This window comes from Neovison vison, chromosome 1 (assembly GCF_020171115.1).
Source record: "Neovison vison isolate M4711 chromosome 1, ASM_NN_V1, whole genome shotgun sequence".
Taxonomy (NCBI): domain Eukaryota; kingdom Metazoa; phylum Chordata; class Mammalia; order Carnivora; family Mustelidae; genus Neogale; species Neogale vison.
This window is the reverse complement of record NC_058091.1, coordinates 138,064,128-138,091,222: the sequence shown is the minus strand read 5'-3', so window position 1 is coordinate 138,091,222 and position 27,095 is coordinate 138,064,128. Positions and strand designations below refer to the sequence as shown.

At 47.8% G+C, this 27,095-nt stretch overlaps 1 protein-coding gene across 3 annotated transcripts in view; it reads right to left on the bottom strand.

Annotated features, from left to right (window-relative positions):
• Nucleotides 1–27,095, bottom strand: part of JARID2 (jumonji and AT-rich interaction domain containing 2) — a 259,997-nt gene that overhangs the window by 83,762 nt on the left and 149,140 nt on the right. For 2 of the 3 annotated variants that reach the window (XM_044259295.1, XM_044259304.1), the window contains one exon: nt 21,792–21,933. The exons of the other annotated variant lie outside the window; for it this stretch is intronic. In XM_044259295.1, coding sequence (XP_044115230.1) covers nt 21,792–21,933 — 142 coding nt within the window. The remainder of the gene's footprint in view (nt 1–21,791; nt 21,934–27,095) is intronic. 3 annotated transcript variants of the gene reach the window in all.

Here is a 27,095-nt window from a genome sequence, read left to right as displayed (position 1 = left end):
GACCCCACTTGGTAGTAACTAAAAGCATTTGCTATTAAGACAACTGCAGGGGTTGCCTGGGTGGCTCAGTCAGTTAAGTGTTGGACTCGACTTTAGCACGGGTCACGATCGCAGGGTCATGAGATCGAGCCCCAGGTTGGCCTTTGTGCTGGGCATGGAGTCAGCCTGGAAGTCTCTCTCCCTCTCCCTCTGCAACACCCCCTCCCCACTCTCTAAAGAAAGTAATCTTTAAAAATAAACAACAAACAAATCCAGATCTCTTTATAAAGTAAGAAGTAAAAATGTCATTAAGACTAACCACAAGAATTCAAAGAAATGGGGCACCTGGGTGACTCAGTCAGTTGAGGATCTATCTGCCTTTGGCTCAGGTTGTGACCTCCAGGTCCTGGGATCAAGTACCTCATCAGGCTTCCTGCTCAACAGGGAGTCTGCTTCTCCCTCTGCCTCTGCCCCCTGCTCGTGGTGTGTGCATACTCTCTCCCACCCCCTCCCCCCTCTCAAACAAATAAATAAAATCTTTTTTAAAAAGTTGGGGGGCGGGGGTGAAATGTCCCAGCACAGGAAGACTCCTAGGGTCCTGGAACAGAAAGAGAACTGAAAAATCCTATTCTATTGTTGGCCATCTTCTTTTTTTTTTTTTTTTTTTTTTAAAGATTTTATTTATTTATCAGAGAGAGCGAGAGAGGGAGAGCGAGCGAACACAGGCAGACAGAATGGCAGGCAGAGGCAGAGGGAGAAGCAGGCTCCCTGCTGAGCAAGGAGCCTGATGTGGGACTCGATCCCAGGACGCTGGGATCATGACCCGAGCCGAAGGCAGCTGCTCAACCAACTGAGCCACCCAGGCGCCCTTATCACTCCCCTCCCTCACCAGACAGGAGGGGAAACAATAGCTCAAAAAAGTTATTTGGTGACTAGAGCAGCATTAAGCTACTACTGAATACTATTCGAGAATACACAATGATATTCTATCAAAATACACCATTAGCAGTCCATGGAATTCACACAATGGAATTCTGAGTCGCTTGGATAAATGAATGGGTTGGTTTCCGGTCATGGGACACCCTGCCGGGGGAGGGGTTAGCGACGGTTGGCATGGCAATGGTAAACCAACACATTCCCATCCACTCCTGACAGTGGCTCAAATAAACAGATGAGAGCTGACCCTATTTGCCCTTGCAAGAATTTGGTGAAAATCTCTCTCTCCCCAGCATCTCTTTATGGGAACAGGCTCCATCCCAATCTCTATACAACTCTCTCTGGGAGATACCACGACCCCTTTAAAAACCCCACAGGCTAAAAACCCAACAAATTCCTTTTTAAAAGATAAGCCCCTGAGAAAATGTTGAACAGTAGACAGAACTGCCCTTCATAGCAAGCAAGACTAGAAGCAGGAATTCTAGATGCCCACGGACCGCTAGAGTGTTATTTAGTGTCCTTCTCCTGTTCTAAAACGCAACGTGATTTGTAAAACCCAGAAGCTGTTAGGCACACAGAGAAAAGTGGAGACAGACTTTCGGAGGTGTTTGTTTTATGGGTAATTCTGCCGCTGGGTATAAATTAAAATTAAATCTGGTACAAGGTGAATTGGGAGAAACCAGGGAAGGAATGAGAGGTGCATTAGCACACATGTGTTTCTTCACCTCCTTTCCACCGCTACCCCCCCACATGCAAACACAGGCACACTCTGCGAAGGACTATGGGAAACGCTCTCAGGCCTGCAAGAACCCTGACACCAGGGATGTGATGGATACCACACTGTCTGGCTGTCAGTTCAAATGCCATCTGAGAATATGGAGTGTAAAGCGAAGAAATAACTTCACGTAGCATTGTTTGCACGTTTTCTTCCCTATGGCCCAGAAATGGTGGAAGCCATCCCAGACCTAGACGTACTGTGCCAAGGGTATGAGTGTGTTGAGTGCATCTATCTGGCCAGAGAGAGCATCACCCACTGTAACCCACAGTGAGCTGGGAATCATCTCAGAGTTAGGAAATTCAAGCCAGATGATGACATTCCCTTGCCAAGGTAATCTAAGGTTAAATCGCATTGTCTGCTTGGGGGAGCTGTTTGCGGCAGGAAAATCCTTTCGCTCAGATGGCAAGTGTTTAGGTCGGCAGTACAGTACACAAGCTATGATCTAAAGTGAAATTACACCAGAGAAAGGCGGGGGATGGTGGGGTGGGGGTAGGGGGGGAGAGGAGGCAGGCAGCCAGCCAGTGACGGGTCTATAAATAATTTCAAATAAACCGCAAGGGAAGGAAAGACATTATTACTCTTGTGTTTTTGCACAAGGCAGATGAACAAGCAGGAAGGAAACATTTGGGGACATATAAAGAAAAAAGTCTCAATAAGGCATGGTCTCTAGTAGGCAGGAGAAGATCTACCAAGAGCTAAAAACTCTGACATCTAGGAAGGGAAGGGGAGAAGGAAGGAGGGAGGGAGGGAGAGAGAGAGAGAGAGAGAGAGAGAGAGAGAGGGAGGGAGGGAGGGAGGGAAGGAGGAGGGCAGAAATAGTTGAATTCATACCACCCTTCACTCACTGGTTTGAGCAAAGGTTTGTACAAAGAACCCGAAACAGAAGACAAAATGATCACAGAGGGGCACCCGGCTGCCTCAGCAGCACATGTAACTCCTCATCTCGGGGTCATGAGTTCAAACCCCATGGTGTGCACAGAGCCTACTTCAAAACTAAATTAAAAAAATCATCAGAGAAGGACACCTGGGTGGCTCAGCGATTAAAGCCTCTGCCTTCAGCTCAGGTCATGATCCCAGGGTACTGGGATCGAGCCCTGCATCAGGCTCTCTGCCTGCTCATGGTCTCTATCAAATAAATAAATAAAATCTTTAAAAAAAAAAAAATCACAGAGCATGCACCAAAGGTGGGGGAGGGGATTCACTGAATTCATTTACATTATTACCTAGAGGAGTCCCAGAAACCATCAAGATGAGAATATTCTGGTGAGAGTGAGCTCTTGGGGAGCGAAGCTACAGCTCCTTGATCTACTTGATCCAGGCGAGCTGGTCCTAAGAATCCTTAACCACAGGGATGGATAGTCACTGTCCATTCCTCTACACAGGATGGAGATCAGAGTAACACGCCAGCTGCTTTCAATCACACACGAATTTAGTCCTTAGAGCAGTGGTTACCCGTGCGACCCTCCAACCCAAAGTATCAGAATCAACTGGAAATCTAGTAGACATGCAGATCCTCAGGCTTCACTTCAGAACTACTGAATGGACCCCTGGGGTGGGACCCAGGTGGCTGCATTTCAGCAAGCACACCGGGCGGTTCTCACGGGAGCCGACGTTCCAGAACCACCCGCCTGCAGCTGCCTCTATCTGGCAACGGAAAGGAGGCTCAGACTTGAAGTAGCTTTTCAAGTGCATACATGTGAAGCAAAACAATCTACCTCACGCCAAAGCCTGTGCTCGCGGCGCTGTATACACCACATCCCTGGGGCCCTCCACTCCGAGCACCTGCCAAAAAGGCTGGTTTAACTGGGGAGGCACTCTCAGGATCTCCTTTACATTTTACATTAATTAGAACAAACTCAGTCCAAAGTGATTTTAATTCTGGGTCTGTCCCCTTTTTTGTGGATAAGATCCACTTCCAAAAGAAGCCCCAGAGGGGCACCCGGGCGGCTCAGTTGGTTGAGCAACTGCTTTCAGCCCAGGTCATGATCCCAGAGTCCTGAGACAGAGCCTCCCATCAGGTTCCTTGTTTGGCAGGGGCCTGCTTCTCCCTCTCCCTGCTACTCTGCCTGTTTGTCTCTGTCAAATAAATAAATAAAACTTATTTAAAAAAAAAAAAAAAGGCACCACAAAAGGGGCTGTATTATTAGCACCGTATGTACTGTAGCTCTAGCTCGCTTAGCAAAAATATATGGGCGCTGCTCGGCAGGGCCTGCCTGTTTACCTAAGCCAAGCATCCCTGGGAACGGACTCCCTATCGGCTGTATCCAGTAAGAGAAATGGGACCCTTCCCATTGGCATACCTTTGGTGGCTACTACTTTACCGGTATTTCAACAAAAGCAGTTTCAATGTTCCCAGGGAACACTGGAGAAACACCCTCTCTAGAAAAATCCACTGTGTGACCATCCAAACGGAGTCATTTCATAAAGCTGCTTCTTTGAAAGAGGAAAGGATACAGGCGGTCTTCGATCTTTCCTTATACACTGATTCTTTTTTTTTTTTTTTTTTAAAGTATGAATTTAAAATACCTATCTGGGATGCCTGGGTGGCTCAGTCCGTTAAGTGTCTGCCTTCAGCTCAGGTCATGATCCCAGGGTCCTGGGATCGAGCCCAGTATCAGGCTCCCTGCTCAGTGGGAAGTCTGCTTCTCCCTCTCCCACTCCCCCTGCTTGTGTTCCCTCTCTCACCATCTCTCTCTGCCAAATAAATAAATAAAATCTTTAATACAAAATATAAAATTAAAGAACCTATCTGGGCAAATGTAGGAGACTGGTAAAAGATGAACCTTTGTAACTAAAAACCAGAGACGGCTGATGTCTGTCCTCAAATAGGAAAGTCTGTCCTGCTCGGCTGAGGCTTAAGCCAAAAAAAATCTGAAGAACATGGAAACGCACTTGTTTATACCCAAGGCCCTTGGCAGTAGGGGGAGCAACCCAAAAAGTGGGGTGCGTAAACCTTGCCCTTCTGGAAGTCCCAACAAGCAGGTCTCAGGCAGGAAAGGGAAGGCTGTACCTGACCCCCACCCCCCACAACAGCCCCAAACCCACAGGCTGAAGGCATCTTTCAGGAGTCACACCAGTTAGGCTATAATGGGAAAGATCAATATTTTCATTTTGCTTCCTAAATCCCTTAAGACCACAAATGCCATTGTTCTCGTGAGGACTCACAGCATGCCTGTCCTCTCTTACCCTTCGATTTCTCATCTTTGGAACAGGGGATCTCCCTCCCGGATGATCTAGAAGGGCTCTGTTAATTCCAGTCTCGCTCAAGCAGACCAGAGTACAGGGGCGAGAGGAGCATAGAAGACACGAGAAAGGACGGCACAGGCGGCTCAAATCCCCACAAAGCAGAAGAACCAACAACAAGCTCCAGAAAGCCCACGCGCCAGCCCACAGTCCATAGCCCACACCAGCATTTGCAGAAACAAGAAGCCCGTTACGGCCCCACACTGTACCAAGATCTTGAAGGCTGTCACAGCAAAGGCAAACATATTTCCTGGGGGCAGAATAACAGGCTGAACAAATGTGTAACTTATGTTCCAGGAAAAGGAGAAATATATGTATTTAAAAATGGCGAGAACCCCATCCTGTAGGAGTCCTGAATGGACAGAACCTGAAATTTTTTCTTAAAGAGTTTAAGTTAATGAACGTATCAAAGGCTAATCACAAAGTAACCACGCTTCCCTCCCCCAAAGAAACTTCGGGCTGATTCATGTTCTTGGTTACTTGGAAACACTGTCCTTCATTCTCCCACACTCCCTCCAAGTGTGCAAGGAGTGAAGGCAGGCTCAGGCCTGTAGAGAGAGGTCTCCTCGTCCAGCGATCCCCAGATAATCAGCCTGGCTAGAGCAGCTGGCCTTCCCTCCAGCTAATAACCAGTAAGCACTACACAGATTTACATCCTACTCCATCAGAGCCAACGCGAGCTCTGTGTGTTTTTTAATTATAGTTTCAGAGAACCATTTCCTTGATTCACTAAAGCACCTGGCCTACTACAGGACTACATTCTCAATAGAACAGACTTCATACGAAAGAAGCAACATCTCACACGGCCTCCATTCATTTCGGAATCGGTCTGAAACCAAGCAGAACGCTGACAAAAAACTCATTTTAATAAGACCTGGCTTTTGTTTTCCTTTTCAACGTTTTCGTTCTCCCTCCGTATATGTGGCAGACAACAGCAACTAATATTCGTGTTAATTCTACATAACGGACGCTTTCTGTCAAGTCGTCCTGTGTGCTATTTAAACTTTAAATTTTCTTCAAAAACTGAACTCGGAGAACACAAAAAGCTGGGTGTTCTACCTCTGGGGAAAAGCAAAATCTGTGAGTAGGAGATAAGAGGAGAGAATGCCAGATCAAGCTTATCACTATCATCATCAGAGAATATTTATTGTCACGGAATTAGAGGATCAGGTTGAATATTTTAAAATATTTAAAGAGACTAGAAAACTGCAGCCAACCTCAAGCTGGCTCCCCAGGAAGAACCACAGGGCTTTCAGGCAAGAAGGCATTTCTCCCCTCTCTTGGCATCCCACATTAATCATGGTGGATGGAAATTCACTGACCTTATACTCTATTAGTCTGAGGCTGCTGGAACCTGCTGTGAAATGAAAAACTTTCTTATATCCTAAACCCATTTTTTTGGTCCCAGGGAGCATTTACAGAACCGAAGAGCACTAAGAAGGGTGGAGAAATGGGGAGTGGGGAGAGAGACAAGAAAATTATATCGCTACCAGAAAAAAACAAAAAAAAAAAAAAAAAAAAACCAGTTTTTTCTTTCCTAACCCTTTAAAGATGAACAAATAACGATGGGTAATACTTCCAAAGCACAGGCCGCACAGACACACACAGGCACCTACCCCCAGTATGACAGAGTGGAGGGGAGAGGTCTGGACAATTCTAAAAAGGGAAACGTGCTTCTCCAGTTTAACGACTCCTCCAGGAAGACTTCCTCTCCTGACAGTTTACATGGCTACCGGTAGCAGTGGTTTATTTACACCGACAAAAACACTCATCTATCTGTTGCATACAAGACACTCTGCTGGTCATCGGGGACACAAAGATAAACAAGGACAATCCCGTCTGAGGGAGCTGAGGGTCAAACCCCTTTTAAAGCTTGAAGGACAAGTGAGCAGGACTGGGCAGCAAGATCGCCTGCTTCCTTGCCCACGCTGAGGACACAGACTCTACATACCCATTCTCTGAATAGTCCAAGCTAAGGGCACAGATCTATCAAGGTGTTTTATAGGAGGATTACACCCTTTAAATGCAAATCAAAGCAATGGAGCCTAAAGAAAAGAGAAAATATTCTTGTCCAGTGTTTACCTTATTCCAACAAAGGGGGGAAAGCGGTAGAGGGGAGAGACCCACTTCTGATTAAGAGCTCTTCTTTACATTTCTAATAGCAGAAGCGGACCAAAATCTCTCCCTAACAAGTCATTCAGACTGCTATCTGCCTCCTTACCCTACATGAGAATCTCTCCCGCCAACCCTCCACGCCAACCCTCCACGCGTATGCCCAGCTCTAAGAATGAGGGGGGTGGGGGGGGCGGTGGGAGGGAGGGAGCAGAAGTGCTTGGTACTCAAGAACACTCTCCTCCCATCCAAGCTCAAAAGCAGCCAAGGGAGGTAGAGACATCGGGAACATTCTGCATCAAAAGCCAGATCTAACCACCTGCGCATAAGCACTCACATGTGCACCACAAGGGACATTAATGGCCATCACCCCCCTTTGCAGCAGAGGTGCCTTCAAATCCCACAAACCCGAGGCCAGTGTCCTGCAGGGGAGCCCCCCACCAAAACCCCAGATTGTGTGTTCCTTCCCTCTCTGAGTTTCATCAAGGAGGACTCCCAGACTGATAAAAATGTCTCCAGGAGGGTCAGATACTGCTTCGACGATCAGGGGCGGCTTACACTTGTCCTTTGGGGTGCGGAAGGGAAGTGGGCAGAAGCTCGATGCATGGATGTTCGCGCTCATATTTAAGAGACTATGAAGAGCAGGGATGCGGGAAGAAGGCAGAGCCCCATCCCTGGTTTCCATGGCAACCACAAGCCTCCTAGACCAGAATTTGCACGGGCGGTGGAAGTGATATCCCTGCAATCAGTTCTCCAGGGTAAAGGAAACAGGAAATGGTCACGGCAGTCGGGACACTGCCTCAGGTGAAGTTCACAAAAGCCATTTTCCTGAAACAAGTAAACATGGCGAGAGGCCGGGAACTGTAAGCAAATTTCAAGGACAGCTGCCCACTCCCACAAGGGTCTAAACATTTGCCTTCAGCAAGCCGGCTAGCCAACCCGTCCCCCTGAAGAGGACACACCTAAACCCAGGGAGGGCCCCACGCTTCCCACCTGCCTCGGGGAGGAGTGGGGGGGAGGGGGGGTACTGTCTGTGCAGAAGAACCGGCCATCTACAAAGACCTCTCCAGACAGAATCCCACACCTGGCGGAAACAATACCTAAAGAGGAGCCCAGGTTCACCAAGGAAAAGCTGAATGCGCAATTCCAGAAAAATAACCATGAAGAGAAACTGTAAGCTGGACGAGAACAGAAAGACAGGGCTCTCCCTGCTTTAGACTCCTACAGAGGACAGACCTCCAAGTACCACTCCTACCCCAAACTTCCCAGGCCAGATCCGTGCTGCTTTAACACAAAATTAAAAATGGAAATTCCACGCTGACTTCGAAACTCAAGACCCAATGGAGCTGAAATAAATGTATGCTAAAAGCTCTATGATCAAAACCAGAAAACAGGGGCGCCTGGGTGGCTCAGTGGATTAAGCCTCTGCCTTCGGCTCAGGTCATGATCTCAGGATCCTGGGACCAAGCCCAAATCGCATCGGGCTCTCTGCTCAACGGGGAGACTGCTTCCTCCTCTCTCTCTGCCTGCTGCTCTGCCTACTTGTGATCTCTCTCTCTCTGTCAAATAAATAAAATCTTAAAAAAATAAAAAACAGGGACGCCTGGGTGGCGCAGTTGGTTGGACGACTGCCTCTGGCTCAGGGCGTGATCCTGGAGTCCCGGAATCGAGTCCCACATCAGGCTCCCAGCTCCATGGGGAGTCTGCTTCGCTCTCTGACCTTCTCCTCGCTCATTCTCTCTCTCACTGTCTCTCTCTCTCAAATAAATAAAATAAAATCTTTAAAAATATAAAAAAAAATAAAAAATAAAAAAAGAAGACGTAAAAACTTTAAAAAAAAAATAAAAAAATAAAAAAATAAAAAACAGAAAACAGTACAGCTTTCGACTAGGACGGAGTCCCCCTTCCACTCCAACTCCACATACACAACACTCCCTTTTACTTAACCAAGGACCTCTTATGTTTAACTCAACTCTTCCTCTGGTATAACAAAGAGAAGAGAAGACAAGACAAGAGATCGAGTTGAGGATATTTCATTTACTAAGGTGAACACAGGGAGTGCGGCCCCTCCTAGAAGCGAAGGAAACTAACAAATGCGAGTCATTCCACAGATTCAGTGCCTATAAGCACATCTTGGCTGAGACTGACTTGGGGACTACAACGGTAAAGCTAAAAGCCAAATGCTAAAAACTTACCAAGCTCCTACCTAGGGCTGGGCTAGGTGACTTCATTTAATTCTAAGAGCCACCGGGGTTGCTGGTCATTGCTAGCCTGCCTGGTGGCCCAGCCACCTTGAAGCCCACAGCACGGTCTCTGCAGGCCTCTTGCTGGTGGAATATTTCTGCGCCGGGGGCGGGGGGGGGGGGTGTAAGACCACGAGGTGTGGGATGTGCCCTGCTCTTACAACAGGCAACTTCTTACATCAACTATAAGAATACTAGATCAATTCTAGGGCTTCTACAAGGTAGCAATAACTAGACTGGGACCTGATAGCCAAGCCACTCCCCACTGCCCCACCTCTAAACCATTCCATGTGCCTTTTCAAAATTTCAAGAAACCCTCTGGTCTCAAGCTCAAAGAAGAATTAGTAAATAAACCCTCCCTCCCCTAGTCCCTCTTGTGAAGCCAGGGAGATCAAGCACAGAAGTACACAGGCCTTCCAGAAGCAGCCTGCTACGAAGCCTTAAGGACCACTTCCTGTGTCAAGGCTCAGCCCCACCCAAGGGCAAGTGAGAGGTTCAAGGCTCAGAGTGCTGGCTCCTGCTGCTCTGCGGGTCTCCTGCTGCGGCCCAGCAGCCTGGGACTCTGCATCCATCAGGTTATTAATGTGCCTCCAACTCCACACAGCAGCCGGTCACTCGAGCCCTGGGACTGGGCCAGTCTCTTGGTCTCTCCCTCTCTCCCCCTGCATTATATGATTTGGCTGAAGACACCCATACAGGTCTATAATGTGCTATCAGGAAGCTACCATGGGGCCTAGAACATACCAAAAACATACTCTCCATGGAAAGAAAAGCTCGGTGCACAGGTCCCCTTCCTAAGGATGCCCCAATGTCCCTAGACACGCCCTGATCGACTCTTCAGCCTGTGTCCCCGGAGGTCACATCTTCTATGGCACTCTCCACATTGCATCTGAGATGATCTGCTGCTGTTTCCTGTCCCTAGAGTGGAGCTCTCCTGGACCACCACACTGGGCTTCATGAACCCTCTTTTAGATCCGTAGCAGGACCCAGCAAACACCTTGAACGCTAAAGAATTGGCACCTCAGGACACGCCTTCCTCAAGGGTCACACTCCTCGGAGAGTGAAAACGGGATCGCTTTGCCCAGAAGGCAGATTTCTCAGGTCGCTCAAAACCCTTCAAAAACACAATTCTTCCTTTTCTCTCCTCCAGCGGTCCTCCGTGGGGGGCTCTTCACGAATTTACTCAAGGTGGACAGAGACCATTTACAGAGCCCCGACCACGTGCCAGGAGCTCTGTGTCTCTCGTGCCCGATGTACTCCTCTGTGCCCCATTGGTAAAATGGGCAGATGATAAAAGACCTATCCCGCAGAGTCTGCTATGGAGAATTAAATGAGCTCATGTATGTCAAGGACAGAAAGTGGTGGCCAGCACTCCACTGGTACCTACACAAACACTGTAAGCGTGTTACGTGTTAGATTAAGGGTTCATCATAGCCCCTCGCAAAGGGGGTACTCTGCTGGGGGACTGACTCTCACATAGAGAGCTAAGAGGAAAAATTGGGATTCGCACCCCCTCTATAGGATTCTAGAATCTCCAATTTCTCTCCTCCAATTTCTAGTCAAGGGCCTCATTAGAAGACTGTGCCAGGAAAACATGTTCTACTTTAAATCACCAAAATCTGAGATTGTTCAGGGAGAAGGGCCTCAACCCCGGTACCACCTGCCTTGCCCTCGGGAGGCTGTCAGGCACGGATGCCAACAGACTTCCCACGCCTGGGGACTGCCATCCGTGGGTCTGCAACACCACAAGGACACCAAGGCCGTGGAAGGTGGTCCCAGGAAGGGAGGCCTCATGGAATGTGGGGGACCCAGCCATGCTCAGAGGCACCTGAGTCCTGGTGCCAGGGAAAGAAGGGAGGTCAGGTACATGGGCTCAGAAGGCTCAGTGACATGTCCCAGCCACATGGCCCAGAAGGAGGGGAAGCAGGTGGAGGCACGAGGAAAGGAAGGAGCATGAAGCAGCAGAAAGATGCTCCATGGATAGGAAGTGCCCTGAGTACACAGATAAGGAGACACACCCGAAGACAAGGAACCCCGAAAGGGATAGACACGCCCAAAGTGAACAGTGCCCTCTACCATTTATTCCCCACCCCTCTCTACCACTCCTTGGGACTTGCAAGCCGCTGGAGCCAGCAGGAGTCCAGCGCAACCATGCCCCCACTCCGCATCCCAGGTATCCGGCCCAGGATGAGACACAGGCGCGTAACGCAAGATGAAGTCAAGTAGACACTCTCAGCTCCCATGTCCCGGCTGGGGACTAACACGGTGCCTCTTCTTCAGCTAGACACCTGGGCTGGAAGGACAGAAGAAGATTCCAAAGGGAACCTGTAGTCCATTCTGCCATTTAAACCAAACTCATCGACCTGCATATCTTCCATCAAGGAAACCCCCAAACACCAGCCTCCTGGGAGCCTCCTGTGCCATCTTGTCCCATGCTCTTCCACGAGGCCAAACTCCACCCCAACTTAAACCCTCTGGATTTCCTCCACACCCCCAAATCCACCCAGACCTCTGCTGTCTTTGCCTCCCAACAGATGACTCGGCTGCACCTCTGGGCCCCCGTAAAGGAGGTACTGGGTAAAAGACGTTATTGACGTACAGAGTCAAGCAGGCTGTGTGTGTGTGCGTATGTGCGTGTATGTACACACAAGGACAGACCCAAGATGCTTCCGCAGTGAGAGCAGGATTTGGAAGATGGTCTTGTAAGCCTCCGTCCTGCCACCTAAATAGTACTCCGACAAGTCATAAATATTCTAGGATCGGAAGGGGGAATGGGGAACCCTATAAAGCGCCCATAAATAGTTTCATGCACAAAACCAGTCAGATGGCAGGTTCATTACAACGGCTTCCTTTGTTCTGCAGATGATAGCATGCAGCCAGGCCGGGGGTGGTGGGTGGTGTCCCTCTTTAATAGAGACAACCAGCCCCATGCGTTAGAGGGAGGGCAGGCAAGAGACCTCACGAGAGTCATTAGAGATCTCAACGGGAGTCCAGGGATGTGACTGCAGGGGAAGAACCAAACCGCGAGAACGTGGGTGAGTGGCCCACGCTCTCCTGCAGTGAACAGATCATGTGTGAGCTTCCGCCAGCGAGAATCTCAGGCACTGTCAGAAATGGTCTCGTAGCTCTCCACAACTCCACGTTAAGACCTCTGACTCTTGGCTTTGCCGTGGTGATCCTTTCATCTGGGAAAACCTTAAGATCGAGGTTAAGGTAGGAAGAGAGAACAGATACAAACCCCCCTTCCAAACCTGAACTGTAAGAAAGGGGAAGTTCATCCCTAAGTAGACACCATGAGGTGAGGCAGTGTTTTAAGTCTTGCCCCCTCGGATCCCACCTACTCCAGCCAAACTAATGAAAAGTCACATAAAAAAGTATTATTCTCCCAGAGGAACACAGGCACAAGCCACTGAAGCCACAAAGTAATCACAGATCTGTCTGGAACAGCTACCTGAAAGGAACAGTCAGCTTGGTCCTAAATGGTGTCCCATCCAGGACTGACCTCTCCCCGGTGCCCTTGGGAATGACCTCTAACCTCTAATACTGGAGGACACCAGAGAGGACTTCAAGAGCAAAATGTGTTTTACTCAAGAGAAGCTGAAGCTTCCCCTTCTCCCTACCTTTCTATTTACTGCTTGGTTTGCAATGCAGAAAAAAATTTATTTTATTCAAGAAGGAAGGCAAACACGTGGCCAAGGAGAGAACATATACTAGAGTCCTACGATCTGGGGGGCCCCAAGGAGAGTGCACTGCACAAAGGTGCTCGGCCGAGGAAGAAAGTGAGGCTGTGACCCAGCCATGGTTGGGCTCACCAAGCCAGGTGCCATGGGCCCAAAGGGTGTTTCTGGAATTTGTCTGTCCCAGAGGTGCCTGAAAGAATCAGAGCTACAGTTTATGTCCCCAAAAGAAGGGGACGTGGTGTAGTGGAAAAATCCAGGCATTACAGATATGAAGACTTGTATTCATGCCCTTGCTACTTATAAGAAATGGGTCACTAGTCAAGTATTTTCAACATTGGTGGCTTTGGCTATAAAGCAGGGGTAAGGAAACCCTCAGAGGTGGGGCGCCTGGGTGGCTCAGTCAGCTGAGATCCAGCTCTTGGTTTCGGGTCAGGTCATGATCTCAGGCTCCCGAGATCGAGCCCATGTCGGGGTCCATGCTGAGCCTGCAACTTGCTTCTGACCCTCCCGCCCTCTCCGCCACTCCCCACCTGCTCCCTCTCCTCTCTAAAAAAATAAATTCGAAAATAATTTAAAACAAACAAACAAACAAAAACCCTTCCAAGTGTTTCCTTAGGGTTAAGGTAAGATTTATTAGCACAGTATGTTCTATTCACTAAGCAGTTCTTCCTCTTTTAGAAACAGAGGTTCTGGAACTTCAAAGAGACTGAAGTATTTCTAAGAGTCACACGCTTTCTTGTAGAGTGGGGACTTTCTATTTATAGGCCAATTGCTTCTTTATTTTCAGATGTTCTTACATTGCGTCAAGGCTTCCTTAGTCATGAGAAGAAGAAAGCGAACTGCGTAACAAAACTAAATGGAAAGGTTAGGGTCCAGGCTAAGATAAAGTACAAACGTGCTAGTTAGCTAGGATTCCTGGTGGTCTCCTTCTCCCTCTCATTCAACATTCAAAGAACAGAGTAGCAGTAGAGCCAAAACAGACTTCTAGCTTGAATGAAACCAAAAGTCGACATGAGACAACGGACATCAGACCACAAAGCACTTAATCCCTGAGAGATGGGGAGGGTTTGGTGAGTTCACAGCCCCAGGAGAATTTCCAGGCCACAGCCCAAGGAGGGGAAATTCAGACAGGGTTCAGAGTAATTAAGGCAGGGTATCGGCAAGGGCCACACAAAAAACTCTAGAACCTCCTCACATCTTCATGGGGTACTCACAGCCACTAGTGAGGAAATCTACCCAAGGAGATATGCAGGAAGGACTGGAGGGAACCATCCCCGAATCCCACACATGGCCAGGAACTATGCCTGTACCTACTGGCCAAAATGGTAAACCTCCTGATTCACAGGCCAGCAAGGACTCTTCCAGGTTTCGCCTGAGCACTGGGGAAAACTTAACCCTACACCAAACACTTCTCTGGCTCTACTCAACAAAGCTGAAAAGCCACGATCCAGAAGGACCCAAATGCTTCCTCCAAACTCAATCACACCTCAGAGCAATGCTCTAGACAGAGAAATACAAACATATCCAGTACCCAAAGGGAAATGAACAAGGCCTGGCATCCAATGCAAAGTTCTCAGGGCGAGAGCACAAGAGCAGGAAAATGGGGCCACTAGCGAGGAGGGATGGGAGTCAATCCAAAACAGATCCATAAATAGCACAGGTAAAAGAATTAGCAGACGAGTAGACTAAATCCTCTACTGTAACTGGATTCCGTGTGTTCAAGAAGGCAGAGCAAAAACCACGTCAGGACAAGCACTGAGGATCACACAGACCAAACTCTAATTTCTGTGGGTAAAAACAGCAATCTCTGAAGTTAAAGAAAAATATACCTCTGCAGATCTGAGAGAGCCACTACCTAAAACAGAATGGGATGGGGGGAGAGAGAGTAGGATAAAATAAGCAGCACCGAGGTGCTGCAGCTCAATGTCAAGAAGCCAAATATATATCCAACTGAAATCCCTCAAGGGGAAAGGAAGCACACACACTAAAAAAGTATCTGCAGAGATGCTGCCTCCAATTTTTCCCGAAATGGTGAAATCAACAGAACTAAGCAGCAGCTCGATGAACTGGCAACATGAGAAAAATAAGTGACACCAATGGACATGGTAACAGTGACGAAAAAATCGGTAGATCAGGAAAGGGGCAACTGGGTGGCTCAGTCAGTTGAGCCCTTGACTCTTGCTTTGGCTCAGGGGCCCAGCATCGGGCTCCAAGGTCAGCAGAAAGTCCACTTCCCTCCCTCCCTCCCTTCTTTCTCTCCCTCTGAAATAAATAAATCTTAAAAAAAAGAAAAAAGAAAAGAAAGAAAGAAAAAAGACTAAGGAAAAGGATACGTTCTTAAAGTTAAGAGTGACAGCAGACTTCTTATTGGAAACAGTGCAAAGCAGGGACAGCTGAGTGATGTGCCTGTGCCTACCACAGCATTTTAAGATAACACCCTCAAATTCTGTAATGAGCAAAAGATCTTTTAAAGATCAAGGTAAATTTCTTTTTTTTTTTTTAATATTTTTTATGTATTTGACAGAGAGATCACAAGTAGGCAGAGAGGCAGGCCGAGAGAGAGGGGAAGCAGGCTCCCCACCAAGCAGAGAGCCCGATGCAGGGACCCTGGCATCATGACCCGAGCCGAAGGCAGAGGCCCCAACCCACTGAGCCACCCAGGCGCCCCAAGATCAAAGTAAATTTCTTACGAGTACATGTGGTCCTAGGACTACAATTCTCATAAATATAAACGTATTTTAAATGAGGGTGAAATAAAGACTTCTGCAGACACATAAAGCCAAGAGATTCATCCACCCTTGCAAACCTGTAATTGGAAGTATCTAAAAACAAAAACAAAACTGTATCGAAGTCCTTTCAGGCAAAAGAAAGATCCTGGAAAGAAAGATCTAGAAGAAGGAATAGAAAAGCACCAGTGAGGATAACCATTTAGGTAAATTGGGGTGGGGAGGTGGGGAGAGGAGCAGATAGGCTGCCACATCTACATTTACTTTGTCTTTAATTCCATAATCCTGGGCACCTGAGTGGCTCAGTGTGTTAAGCCTCTGTCTTCAGCTCAGGTCATCATCTCAAGGTCCTGGGATCAGGTCCCACATCAGGCTCTCTGCTAAGCAGAGAGCCTGCTTCCTCCTCTCTCTGCCTGCCTCTCTGCCTACTTGTGATCTCTGTCTGTCAAATAAATAAATAAAATCTTTAAAAAATAATAATAGTAATTCCACAATCCTCTTCTGTGGTTACACTAAGGGTCCCACAGAATATCCCGCTCCGCCATTCTGCCCCTTCTTCACTCCTTGGAGAGACTGTTTCGGTCAAGACAGCTGCAGAACAGTACTAAACTCTAATTTGTAAAATTGTCTTCAAGGTGTTACCAGCAAAACAACCCATAACACTCTGGTCTGTGAAGAGGTCTAAATCTTAACCAAAACTTAAGAGAAATAGATCTAAAGTAGTTTGTGGCTATTGCTGCCAGGATTCAAAGCAAAACAAACAAGTACGTTTAACATTGCACTAGACTATTAATGCATTTTGTTAAGGGGAACAAACATTTAGACTTTTAAAATTCTGTTTTTACGAATGTTCACAGTGAGGGGCACCTGGGTGGCTCAGTTGGTTGGGCGTCTGCCTTCAGCTCAGCTCATGATCGTGGGGTCCTGGGATGGAGCCCCACAAGGGGAGGGACCCTGCTCAGCGGGGAGTCTGCTTCTCCCTCTGCCTCTGCCCCTTGGCTTGCGCTCTCACACACCTGTGCTTCTCTCTCGCTCTGAAATAAATTTTAAAATCTTAAAAAAAAAAAAAAGTTGATTCTTCAAATTCAAAACCCAAATCCACTGGAATGGGACCATCTTTTTAAACACAGTCCTCAAAAAAAATTAATTTTAAAAAAACAAAAAAACGCAGTGCTCTTTCCATGGTCAAAGACACCGCCACTCGTAAACAAGAAAGCAAGTAGGCCCCTGCAAAAACGGTGTCTGTACTTTTTCACTAGATTCTCTTGAAGGTTTTTTTTCCTTCCAAAGTAAGGCAGGGATTTTAGCAGTAAGTACTAGCAAAATAGCCCCCTCTCCCCCGCAAGGTAAAATGATGACTAATGAGCACACAGCTGAAACAGAATCTGCTCGCAGACAGCCCACCGTCACGAACTTGAACCTCCTCTCACTCCTGACTGCTCCATGCAAGTAATTAACCTGGTTACACCCACCTGGGGGGGGGGGGAGAAGAGGACATGAGGACTCACGCTGTGTGCCACAAAGGTCCTTCCTGTGACTCAGTGACTTCAGAGGAGGGACACACAACTACACTTTTCCATCTGCCCGCAGAGGGTGTGGACAAAGACACAAATCACAATTTGTATAAATCAAAACTCCTCTAAAACACACTTGAGAAGTCCCCAATAAATGTGCATGCTCAGACACAGGAAATTCAGGTTCACACTCTGTGAGCACAGCTAATAATAATAATATCTAATGGGTAGTCCCCCCCCATACACCTGCTGGCCCTTCGTAACTCACCTAGCTCATTCAGTGCACAAGACCACCACGAGGCGGTTACGACTTTGCAGACACCGTAACACATCAGGAAACGAGGCCCAGTGATGCTACAGAACCTGCGCAAGCGCACAGGATAGGCAGATGGTGAGCCACAGTAAGATGTCACACTGTCCAGCTCCTGCGCATACCGTTAACCATTACGCCAAAGACCAGATCCCCTTGACACATCCCTAAAAACTGTCATTTTATTTTTCCTGCTTATTCCCTTCAGCCAAAGACAAAGTAAAATATATAGACACAGTTAATCTTTCTATATATCTGGTCAAGCCCCCTTTCAACCCATGCATTTCAGATCTTCCATTTACTTGCATTTAAAAGCATACGGGGAGGGGGGGGGGCACGGCACCTGGGTGGCTCAGTCGTTAAGTGCCTGACTCTTTATTTCAGCTCAGGTCACAAATTCAGGGTCCTGAGATCAAGGCCTGCTATGGGGTCTGCGCTGGGCATGGCACCTGCTTAAGGTTCTCTTTCTCCCTCTGCCTCTGCTCCTCCCCTCCTGCTCACCCACAGTTGCTCCAAATAATGCAATCAATCAATCAGTCAGTCAGTCAGTCACCACCATGCCAACTTTCTACACCACCTTCTTCCTTTCCACCAGCCCAACAGGTAATCCCTATGCCCAAAACCATCATTCTGGAGTTGCTCAGTCTATCCACACTTGACTGACAGAATCTGTCCATTTGGCTTCTGAAAACACGTCAGTATTTCCTGCGGGAAACCCGAGTTTTGTAAGAGCCAAGTGTGACAGGAGAGGCCATGTGAGTGTAGCAGGAGGATGAGGGTAAGCAGCTAGCTAGGCATGGCCACCACCAAATTCAGAAGGAGCTGATTCCAGGGTCAAAGTCTTTAGGACATTTCCATTTGAACAGTAATATTACGTTAATGTACAACTGGTTTCTGATATCATTTACCCCAATGATCAAAAGAAAAGGAAAATCAACACTTAGGAACTCCCACCAGCACAGAGTTCTTCCCAGTCTCCAGGGGCTGGGATACAGTGTCCACCACACAGGACAAGAGCTTGTAGAGAGAGCAGCTTTTCCTTTCACCAAGAGTGAACGACAATTTCAGAGGATGTCCTTTTCATGGCTAGGTAAAAAGATAACTTTCACTTTTGCCTCAATAAAGAAAAATAAATGCTACAGAACTCTGGATTCTACTGCTTTCTGCATTAAAAAAAAAAAAAAAAAAAAAAAAATCCCCGACATCCAGTACACCAACAGCACCAAGTACAGCGGCCCCAAACATAGCTTAGGGGGTTTCCCATAGAAAAGTAACACTTTGCAAACACACGAGATGTTTGGGCTGAAGACTCACAAAACACAAGACCAGCATCAGAAAATGGAACTGCTTTGATTTCTAGGTTGGAAACCCAAGGCAAAGGTTTGCACAGTCTACAACTCGTATTTTAATATTTTGTCGAACGCAAATTCCCTCTTTCTACCACTCCCAAGAGAAAACGCCTATTAACTGGTGATCCTAAAAACCATACATTTAGGAACAGCAATGAATTGTGCAAGAATGGCTAGCAATTCCTAGAGAATAAAGAATGCTCAGCCCAGAGCAAAGACATAAATCACAGCCCTGGAATTTTAGGATCCAGGGTTCTGTCCCCCAGTCTAAATGCCTACCAAGAACGCAGGGGGTCAATCAGAAGATACAGTCCTCTCAGGTGTACACACGTGATGCTCAGGGAACTGCAAGCACAAGGTTAAAAGCAAAGTCTCAACAATGCTCTAAGCGACATTTTGAACTGACCACTTTAGGTAGATACTCTGGGTCTGACATCATCATCCACAGGGCCGAGACACCCCCCCCAACAGATTACAAAAGGTCTAATACAACTAAGAAGAAGGAAGGCTGACCACTCCTTCTGGTAAGGCACTGACAAAGCCCCAGGAATTCAGATCTCAGTTCTAACAACATGCATTAGAAGGCAGGGTTCATACTAATTTCTACTCAATACTAAAAAGGATCAAAACAGTGAGCTCTTTTAAGAGCCAAATTATTAAAACTGATTACTTGGGAGGCAGCTGAGTGGCTCAGTCAGTCAAGTGTCGACTCTTAATCCCGGCTCAGGTCATGACCATAGGTCGTGAGATCGAGTCCCCATCAGGCTCTGCGATGGACGTGGAGCCTGCTTAAGTTGGTCTCTCTCCCTCTCCCCCGCCCTCCCTTTCAAAAAAAAGTTTAAAAAAATATAAAAAGTTTATTATTTTCTATTTGCTACATACCCTACAACACTGCAAGAAATCTTAGCCCTAACTTCCCTAGTTACTTGTAAACTCCAAAACCTCCTCCTGTAACATCCAGGCCACCTCAGACCAGCCCTCAATCTAGCCCAACCTGTCCGACCGTAACCTACATTATGTCCCTGATGGTTTCCCTGGTGGAGAGTGAATATAAACACATAAAATGCTGCTGTGAATCCCTGATTCAGTAAAACAAGGTACTTGACAAACTAATTAAAACAGATTAGAAACAATTACATTTTTCTTAGAGTCATCCTGAACAAAATTTCTCTTTTCCACTATCCTGGAGACAGAAGTTAAAGGACCGATGTGCACCCAGCTGCCACTCACCGACACAGCAGCGTGCGAAGAGGAAGCCATTCGCACGGTCAACAAAGAAAGGCACTCGGGAGTCAGGGGTGAAGGGCCAGCACCCCCACACACACCCTGAGAGAATGAAGCCATACAGATGTCGGTCATGGCACCCCCTCGCTGGCAGGATTGGGGTGGGGGGCACGCCCCTTGGGAGGAACTGACGGCCATGCAGCTTAAGGACCAGGTGCTAACATGCCCAACCACACTCAGAATTTTGCGCCCTAAATGGAGATGAAAGACGATGCCAGAGGTAGGACCACCCACCCATGTTTGGAAGCACGGACAGTATCATTACAGTTACCAACCTATTTACTGATGGGATTTCTAACACACACCCTTGACCTCCCTCTCTTGCGAGGATGCATTTTTCCAACTGCGGACAAGCGAATGTTCATGGCAAGCAAGTATCAGAAACCTGACAGACTTGTCATTGAGACACTCACCCGAGGGCCGTTTAAAGAGACTAACCTACAAGGCCCAGGACACTTGCAGACCCTATATCCGTAGGCTTGCTGACTATCCACGAATCTGAGACCTCTTCTGAGACACAGCACTGAAAAATTAAGAGGAAATTGTATTCTGGGTTTTCTAAATGAAGACACGGCATGATGGAAGAAAATAAACTAAGACTGAGCTATTGTCTCCAGTTCCAGACCAAAGTCGAGCTTTGTTAAGGATCTTAAAACACCTAACGCATGGCTAATCCGATCCTTTCCTCTTAATTTCCACTAGACTCAGTAGTTCAGCAGATATATGCATCTAGACAATTTCCAGAGGGTAACTAGAATTCTGGAGAAAGTACACAGCAGCAGCCAGGCCAAGGGATTTTTCTTTTTTCTTTTCCCCAACCTCTCGAACTACCAGGTTCTAAGAAAAAGTCATTCATCTAGTCATCCAGGAACACCTCGAGTATGGGGAGCGGGGGGGGGCTGCGGAAACTGAATGTAATTTCTAGAAAGGGGTGGGAGGTGGGGAGCACAACACGTGAGGTACAAAATCAGGCAGACGACCAGCAAGGGTTTTTTTGTTTTTGTATTTTTGGTTTTAAAACACCCCATTTACAAGCAGCATGATACAAGGTCACTGCTGTTTGACCGTGAAGCCACAAACTTTATCCAACTCCCATGGCCAACTTCCCTATCAAACACTCAAGCTTATTTAGGAAAGTCATTTTAAACCAGAGGAAAAAAAAAAAAAACTGATAAATTACGTTTTATGAACGATTCCTCCACCGGCGCCGGGGTGAAAACCCCACACCGATCTGTTTTCCTGAGGAGGAACACTGTTCAGAAACACTGCATTTTAATTCAACATTTTTAGGAACAGCGGTCTTCAGACACCGAAATACCACCAAATGGACTCCACAATCTGAGGAGAGTCACTTAAAATGATCGCAGCGGACAGGAGTTACAAGCTGGCAACACCGTGGCCAGAGCTGAGGGCAGAAGCTGGCTCTGTCTGGCCCAGGGCATGTTCGGGTGTGTTTGTTTTTAAGGTCAGTGAGCGGACCACGTTTCGAGACCAGGACCTGAGATAGGGAACCTCCAGAACGCAGGCTCCTCTCTGAAAACCAGGAGCCTGGGGAGGTGGGCCCGAGCCGGCTCCCCTGGGGCAAACACTGGTGTCCCTGGTTTAAGGCACCAGCATTTTCAGCCTTGGGTACTAACCTTTTCCTCGACGGCCCTTCTTCAAAATCTGAAGAACTAACATCGTTGCTAGCAGAGGACACTTGGGATGCATCGTCCTTCTCATTCTCTGACTGTTCTGACGCTGGTCCTAATCCCTTAGACTGGCCATTACCAAGGAGCCCTACAGGTGAGAAAAGGGGACAAAGACTTAAAACACATGACACAGGAAGTAGTACTTTACCACAGTTACCCCTACACCACGGCTGATGAGGCCGGACCAGAATTTGCAAAGAAGAGGATTAGAAGGTGCACAGGTGCCCTCCCCCTTCTGGGTGGGACACCTCATCCTACGCGAGCCCCAGGAAATCATTTCGACAGTATGAAATGCCGGCAGGATTCTATAACCGTTAACAGACTTTACAGGTTCTTATTGACATACACAAACATCTCTCAGGGCTTGGGCTAGGAAGAAAGGCACCTCGTGTATTACCAATTCGAACTAGTCAACCTTCAAAGGCTAACAGATGTACACGAGAAACACTGAAATCCTGGGGCGCCTGGCTGGCTCAGTAGGTGAAGCGTACAACTCTTGTTCTTGGGGTTTTGAGTTTGAACCCCACGTTGGGGGGGGATGTTAAAATAAATCTTTAAAAAAAAAAAAGAAAGAAGCTGAAATCCTTTTAGAAACTGGCTTCAGGAACCAGACAAGAGAAAGCAGAAAGCATCATTTTAGAGCCATAGTTTACGTCGTTAACTAGAAATCCTACTACACAACTTCCTCTTCATAGTAACCCGTTATATTAGACAAGTCCCGTTTGCCTCTGATGGTCTCAAAGGACAAGGCCTCTCTAGGACCTGCATGTATGAGGTCACCACGCAGAAGAGGGAGTTCTGGGGCCCCAGGATGTCCTGCTAAGTAAGGGAACTGGATAAAAGTCCCAGGGTAGAGCCTATGCCAAAGAATATGGTTAGTGTTTTAACAAGCACTGAGGCCTCACCAAAGGGTGACAGAGGAATAGAAGCCTGGCCGGCTGGTCCTCCAGCAGAGACATGCTCACATCTAGGATTCTGGATCGAACTCAAGTGCTACCGACAGGAAGCCTGCCCCAACACAAGTGTCCGCAGCGACTGGCCCCCAATTTCCCAGTCGCGTGGGCATCAGAAGCTGGGAATCTGCAGGAATGCCTACACAGGATCTCCATTTTCACAGCCACACAAAGCATAGTGTGGCCCCTTGATTTCCATCCTTGCAACATTTCCACCAACTCTGTGAGCAGTGAATCCCCTGTATTAAATTCCTTTCGGTTCAGACACTTAAGACTGGTTCGGACTGTTGCACTAACACTGTAGAGGTAACAGGAGTCTATGTATTCGGTAAAGTCACCTGAAAGAACGTGATTATCAGGCAACTGAGCCCTGACACTCAACCTGCTCTTGCGTGCCCTGGCCTGCCTGTGCGTTTTCAGCTCCTTTCTGAGGATGAGTAATACCAGAACGCTGGGAAGCCACTGTGGTGCAGTAAGGCCCGTGGCTATCACCAAGACGTGCAGCTTCTGGGGGGCAGGGCTGCAAAAACGGAAGTGGAAAACATACACATCTTCCCCGAGATAGAAAAAATGTGGGCAATTGACACCATGAGGTCAAAAGGAAACACGAACTGCATGGAAGCCAGAGTCTACGGGTAGAGGCACAGTCCATGTCACCCACTACTACAGCCACAAGTCCCATGTAGCTATTCTTTTTAATGCGTGGGTTTTTTTTTTTTTTTGAGGTGGGGGAACGGGACAGAGGGAGAGAGAGAAATCTTAAGCAAGCTCCATGCTCAGCACAGAGCCCAACGCAGGGCTTGATCTCATGACCACAAGATCATGACCTGAACTGAAACCAGGAGTCGCACGCTTAACCACCTGAGCCACCCAGGCGCCCCCATTCCGCGCAGCTCTTGAGCATCTGAAATCCAGCTGGTGCACAGAGGAAATGAATTATTTCTTTTATTTTAATCAACTGAGAACGGACCAGTAATTTTGTACTGATTGATTTTTGAAACATTTTTGGACAGATCCTTGGGGTTGAGTCAGTTCTATGAAAATTCATCTTCCCTGCCTTTAGGTTATTTCGTGGAGCTCTAGAAAACTAAACCTACGTAATAGATAGTTATTAACTACATAAAATGACCTAGAACGCTTCAGTAAGGTCGCAGGGTGGGAAGGAAGCCTATGGAAAAGAGCGGGGTGGGTGCAGGCGGCCCTAGAGATGAAGGAACTGGGCCAGGAGAGAAGTCGCACAAGTGAGAAGAGACGAGTGAGGGCCACGCTCGAAAAGCATGGGCAGTCCGAAATAAAAACATGTGGATTCTAGAACCACATGTAAAACTCATGAGGCAGAGAAGGAGAGGTTTACTCTTGGCTGAGATCACGTTTTCCAACAGTCCGTAAGCACACAAAGGAGAATAAAGCAAGAGAGGAGGGAAAGAATGGGAGTTCATCCATGCTTTTTTCTTAAATTTTTAAGCTTTTATCATCTGTTCATTTTCTTAACACCTACCATATGCCAGGGCCCTGGGGATACAGGCACAATCAAACAAAACCTAAATTCCAGTGAGGAGGGAGCTCGATGAGCACACAGGGTGAATCGGTTAGTATGTGCAAAGCAGCAGCCTTGCACTTGGGAGGGCAGGGAGAAAATGACAGAGAGAGAGACCCAGTGAACGTGAATCAGCGACGCCAACACACTTGCAATAAAAATGAGAAACCTAGAAAACCAAAGCCAAAAACAGGGGGATGGTGCTAGTGAAGGGGGAGGGGCTGGTTTTGAAGCGGAGCTTGGATCGAGGAGGAAACAAGCAAGGACCACGTGCCGTCAGGTGAAGCTGGGGCAGACACACTGCCGTGCCGTTCCGTACATGCCACGATCTTCTGGGTGTATCTGCTGCAGGAATAAGCAGCCCGCGTGAGCGAGCGAGTTAGCAAAGAAGAGTAAAGCTCTTCAGTGACGAGCTACATGGGCCTGCCTGCCCTTCTGTCAAGAATGATCTCCGCAGATTCTCAAACTGAAGCTTGAATCACAATCCCTGGTCCAAACACAGTCCCCGAGACCCCGTCATCCCCAGCGTGTCCTAGTCTAACGGGTTTGCACGTGCTGCCGGCGCCGCGTGGACTGGACCGGAGAACATCTTGAGAACCATCACCCGAGGGCAAAGCCAGGTTCAAGGCGGGGGAGACCTGAAGACACCAGGATGCTCAGGGCCAAGTGTGAAGCAGAGGGGAGGAAACCAATTCTGATGGCGCCATTTATGACCTCAATGAAAGGCAGGCACCCGAACCGCAAAGTTCTCTTGGGACATTCTTCTACTTTTTACCAGGGATTTTGGGAAGGCAAAGAAGATTGCCGTACACAGCTTATTGCAAAGCTCTAAGGAGTCGGTTAATGACAAACTCAGGGGAAGAAAGGCAACACACTGGGGGGAGATAAAGCATTCGTCTCTAAGAGGCGTCAATGTAAAAAGTAAAAAGGCACAGGATGGTTCTCCCCTCCAGAACTCGACTGTCCAGTGTGCAAATTCAGGGAAACTGGACTGTGCAATTTTACAAGGAAACCGGGAACCTGAACTGATTGTATGTGAGCTCACTGAGGCTCGCGGGGGAGACAGAAGCAGGCAGGATGCTCCACGAACCCACCTTCAGGCGTGCTTGAGCTACATGAAAACCACGGAAAGCAGTGCTGGGTCCACTGCCCCAAGCCCTCCACCCGACTAATGGGATCTCCAGAGAACTCCAAGGTTTCCTCTCTTCCGAAGATTAGCAAGGACGGTCTGCTTTCCAGATTAGGAAAACTGGGGCCCACACAGAGGCCCTCAGTGCCTGTCAATGCAAACTGAAGGAACTCAGCTTTTCGTGGCCTAAGGGGCAAGACCCATCTGTTCTGCATGCGGTGTGCTTCTGCAGTTTGAAGACCCCCGCCCTGTAGAGAGAATACTTACATTCGTCTTTAGTGAGGCAGTCTACAGGGTTGGACAAAGGCATGCCCGCTTCCACCTGGCTCTCCCCACCCAGCCCACTCTCACACATCCCCTGTACTAGCTACCTTATTTCATCCTGAATGTTTTAGTCCAACTCCTACTACCTGCTCAATCCGGAAGAGCCAGGTCGGCAAGACGGACTAGGGTGCCACAGGGCAGAAGAGCCATTACCAGAAAAGGAGACAAGCTAATGCGTGTTGCCTTTTCTTCTCGCTAACAAAGCCCTGCCATCAATTTTTTCAATTATTCTTTTTAGTCGATGAGAAATAACGGAACAGCGTCCCCTCCTTCAAACACACGAGCTCATTTTCTTTTCCCAACCCCCCCCACCCCGATCACCACGAACCTTCGCTGGGAGAGGAGGTTACACGGAGAAAATTGAATGGCCCAAAGATCCCGTTTTCCCCACATGAGCAATTGTTCCCCTCTATTAATATTCAGTAGGTTGAACTTAAATTAAGCCACGTCTATTGTCTTTCACAAAAGCAATAAATAAGAGCTGAAAATCCCAAACCACTGTGGGGGAAGGCAGCTTGGGGACTGCCTGCAACCTTGGCTAGCCACCAGGGGTGGACAGAGGAGCGTGTCCCAGGGATAGCGTGTCCCAGGCCCGAGACCACCTGGCCACCGCAGGCAGCGGTGCCCGTCCTCACAGGCTGAGAACGCCCAAAAGAATCCAGTACAACAGAACCGGGCCATCACATTCCGGAGCCCTTCAGCCCATCTCCAAAATTAGCAAAAAATGAAAAGGCTCTCCATTCAAGGCAACACACCAGACTGGCTTCTTTTCTAAGCCTGGAGCAGCAGCAGCAAGCGGGTAAGAAGATTTCCTGTCCCTGGAAGACTGGAGATGCAGGAGCCTCAGCTCCCTCTTGCCTTCACATTCGAAGGAGGGGGGCTAGTTTATTAACGAGGCCAAGGACCCCGTTAGCTCCAGAACTCCAGCTTAAGCAACTGACAGGGGCTACAGTTTCAGAATACTGACATCGAGAGAGAAGGGAATCTTTTTCTAACACTGGAACACACACACACACAAACACACACACACTTAGAATGTGCAGCCCTTGTAATTCCATGTTTTAGACACAAAGAAGTTTCATCAGCCTTCCCATTAGCTCCACGTACGTGACAGAATACAAAACTAAAAGCGGGGGGGAAAAAAGAAATTGAACCCCTCTGTTTCACAAAAAGCAGTACCTCAAGATGGGTTCGAGCAAAGGGGGAATAAATAAATAAATAAATAAATAAATAAATAAATAAATAAGGAGACCTCTGAAGCGATTCCCTAGCTTCCAAAACATCTGGAGCCCACCGAACGTATTAGC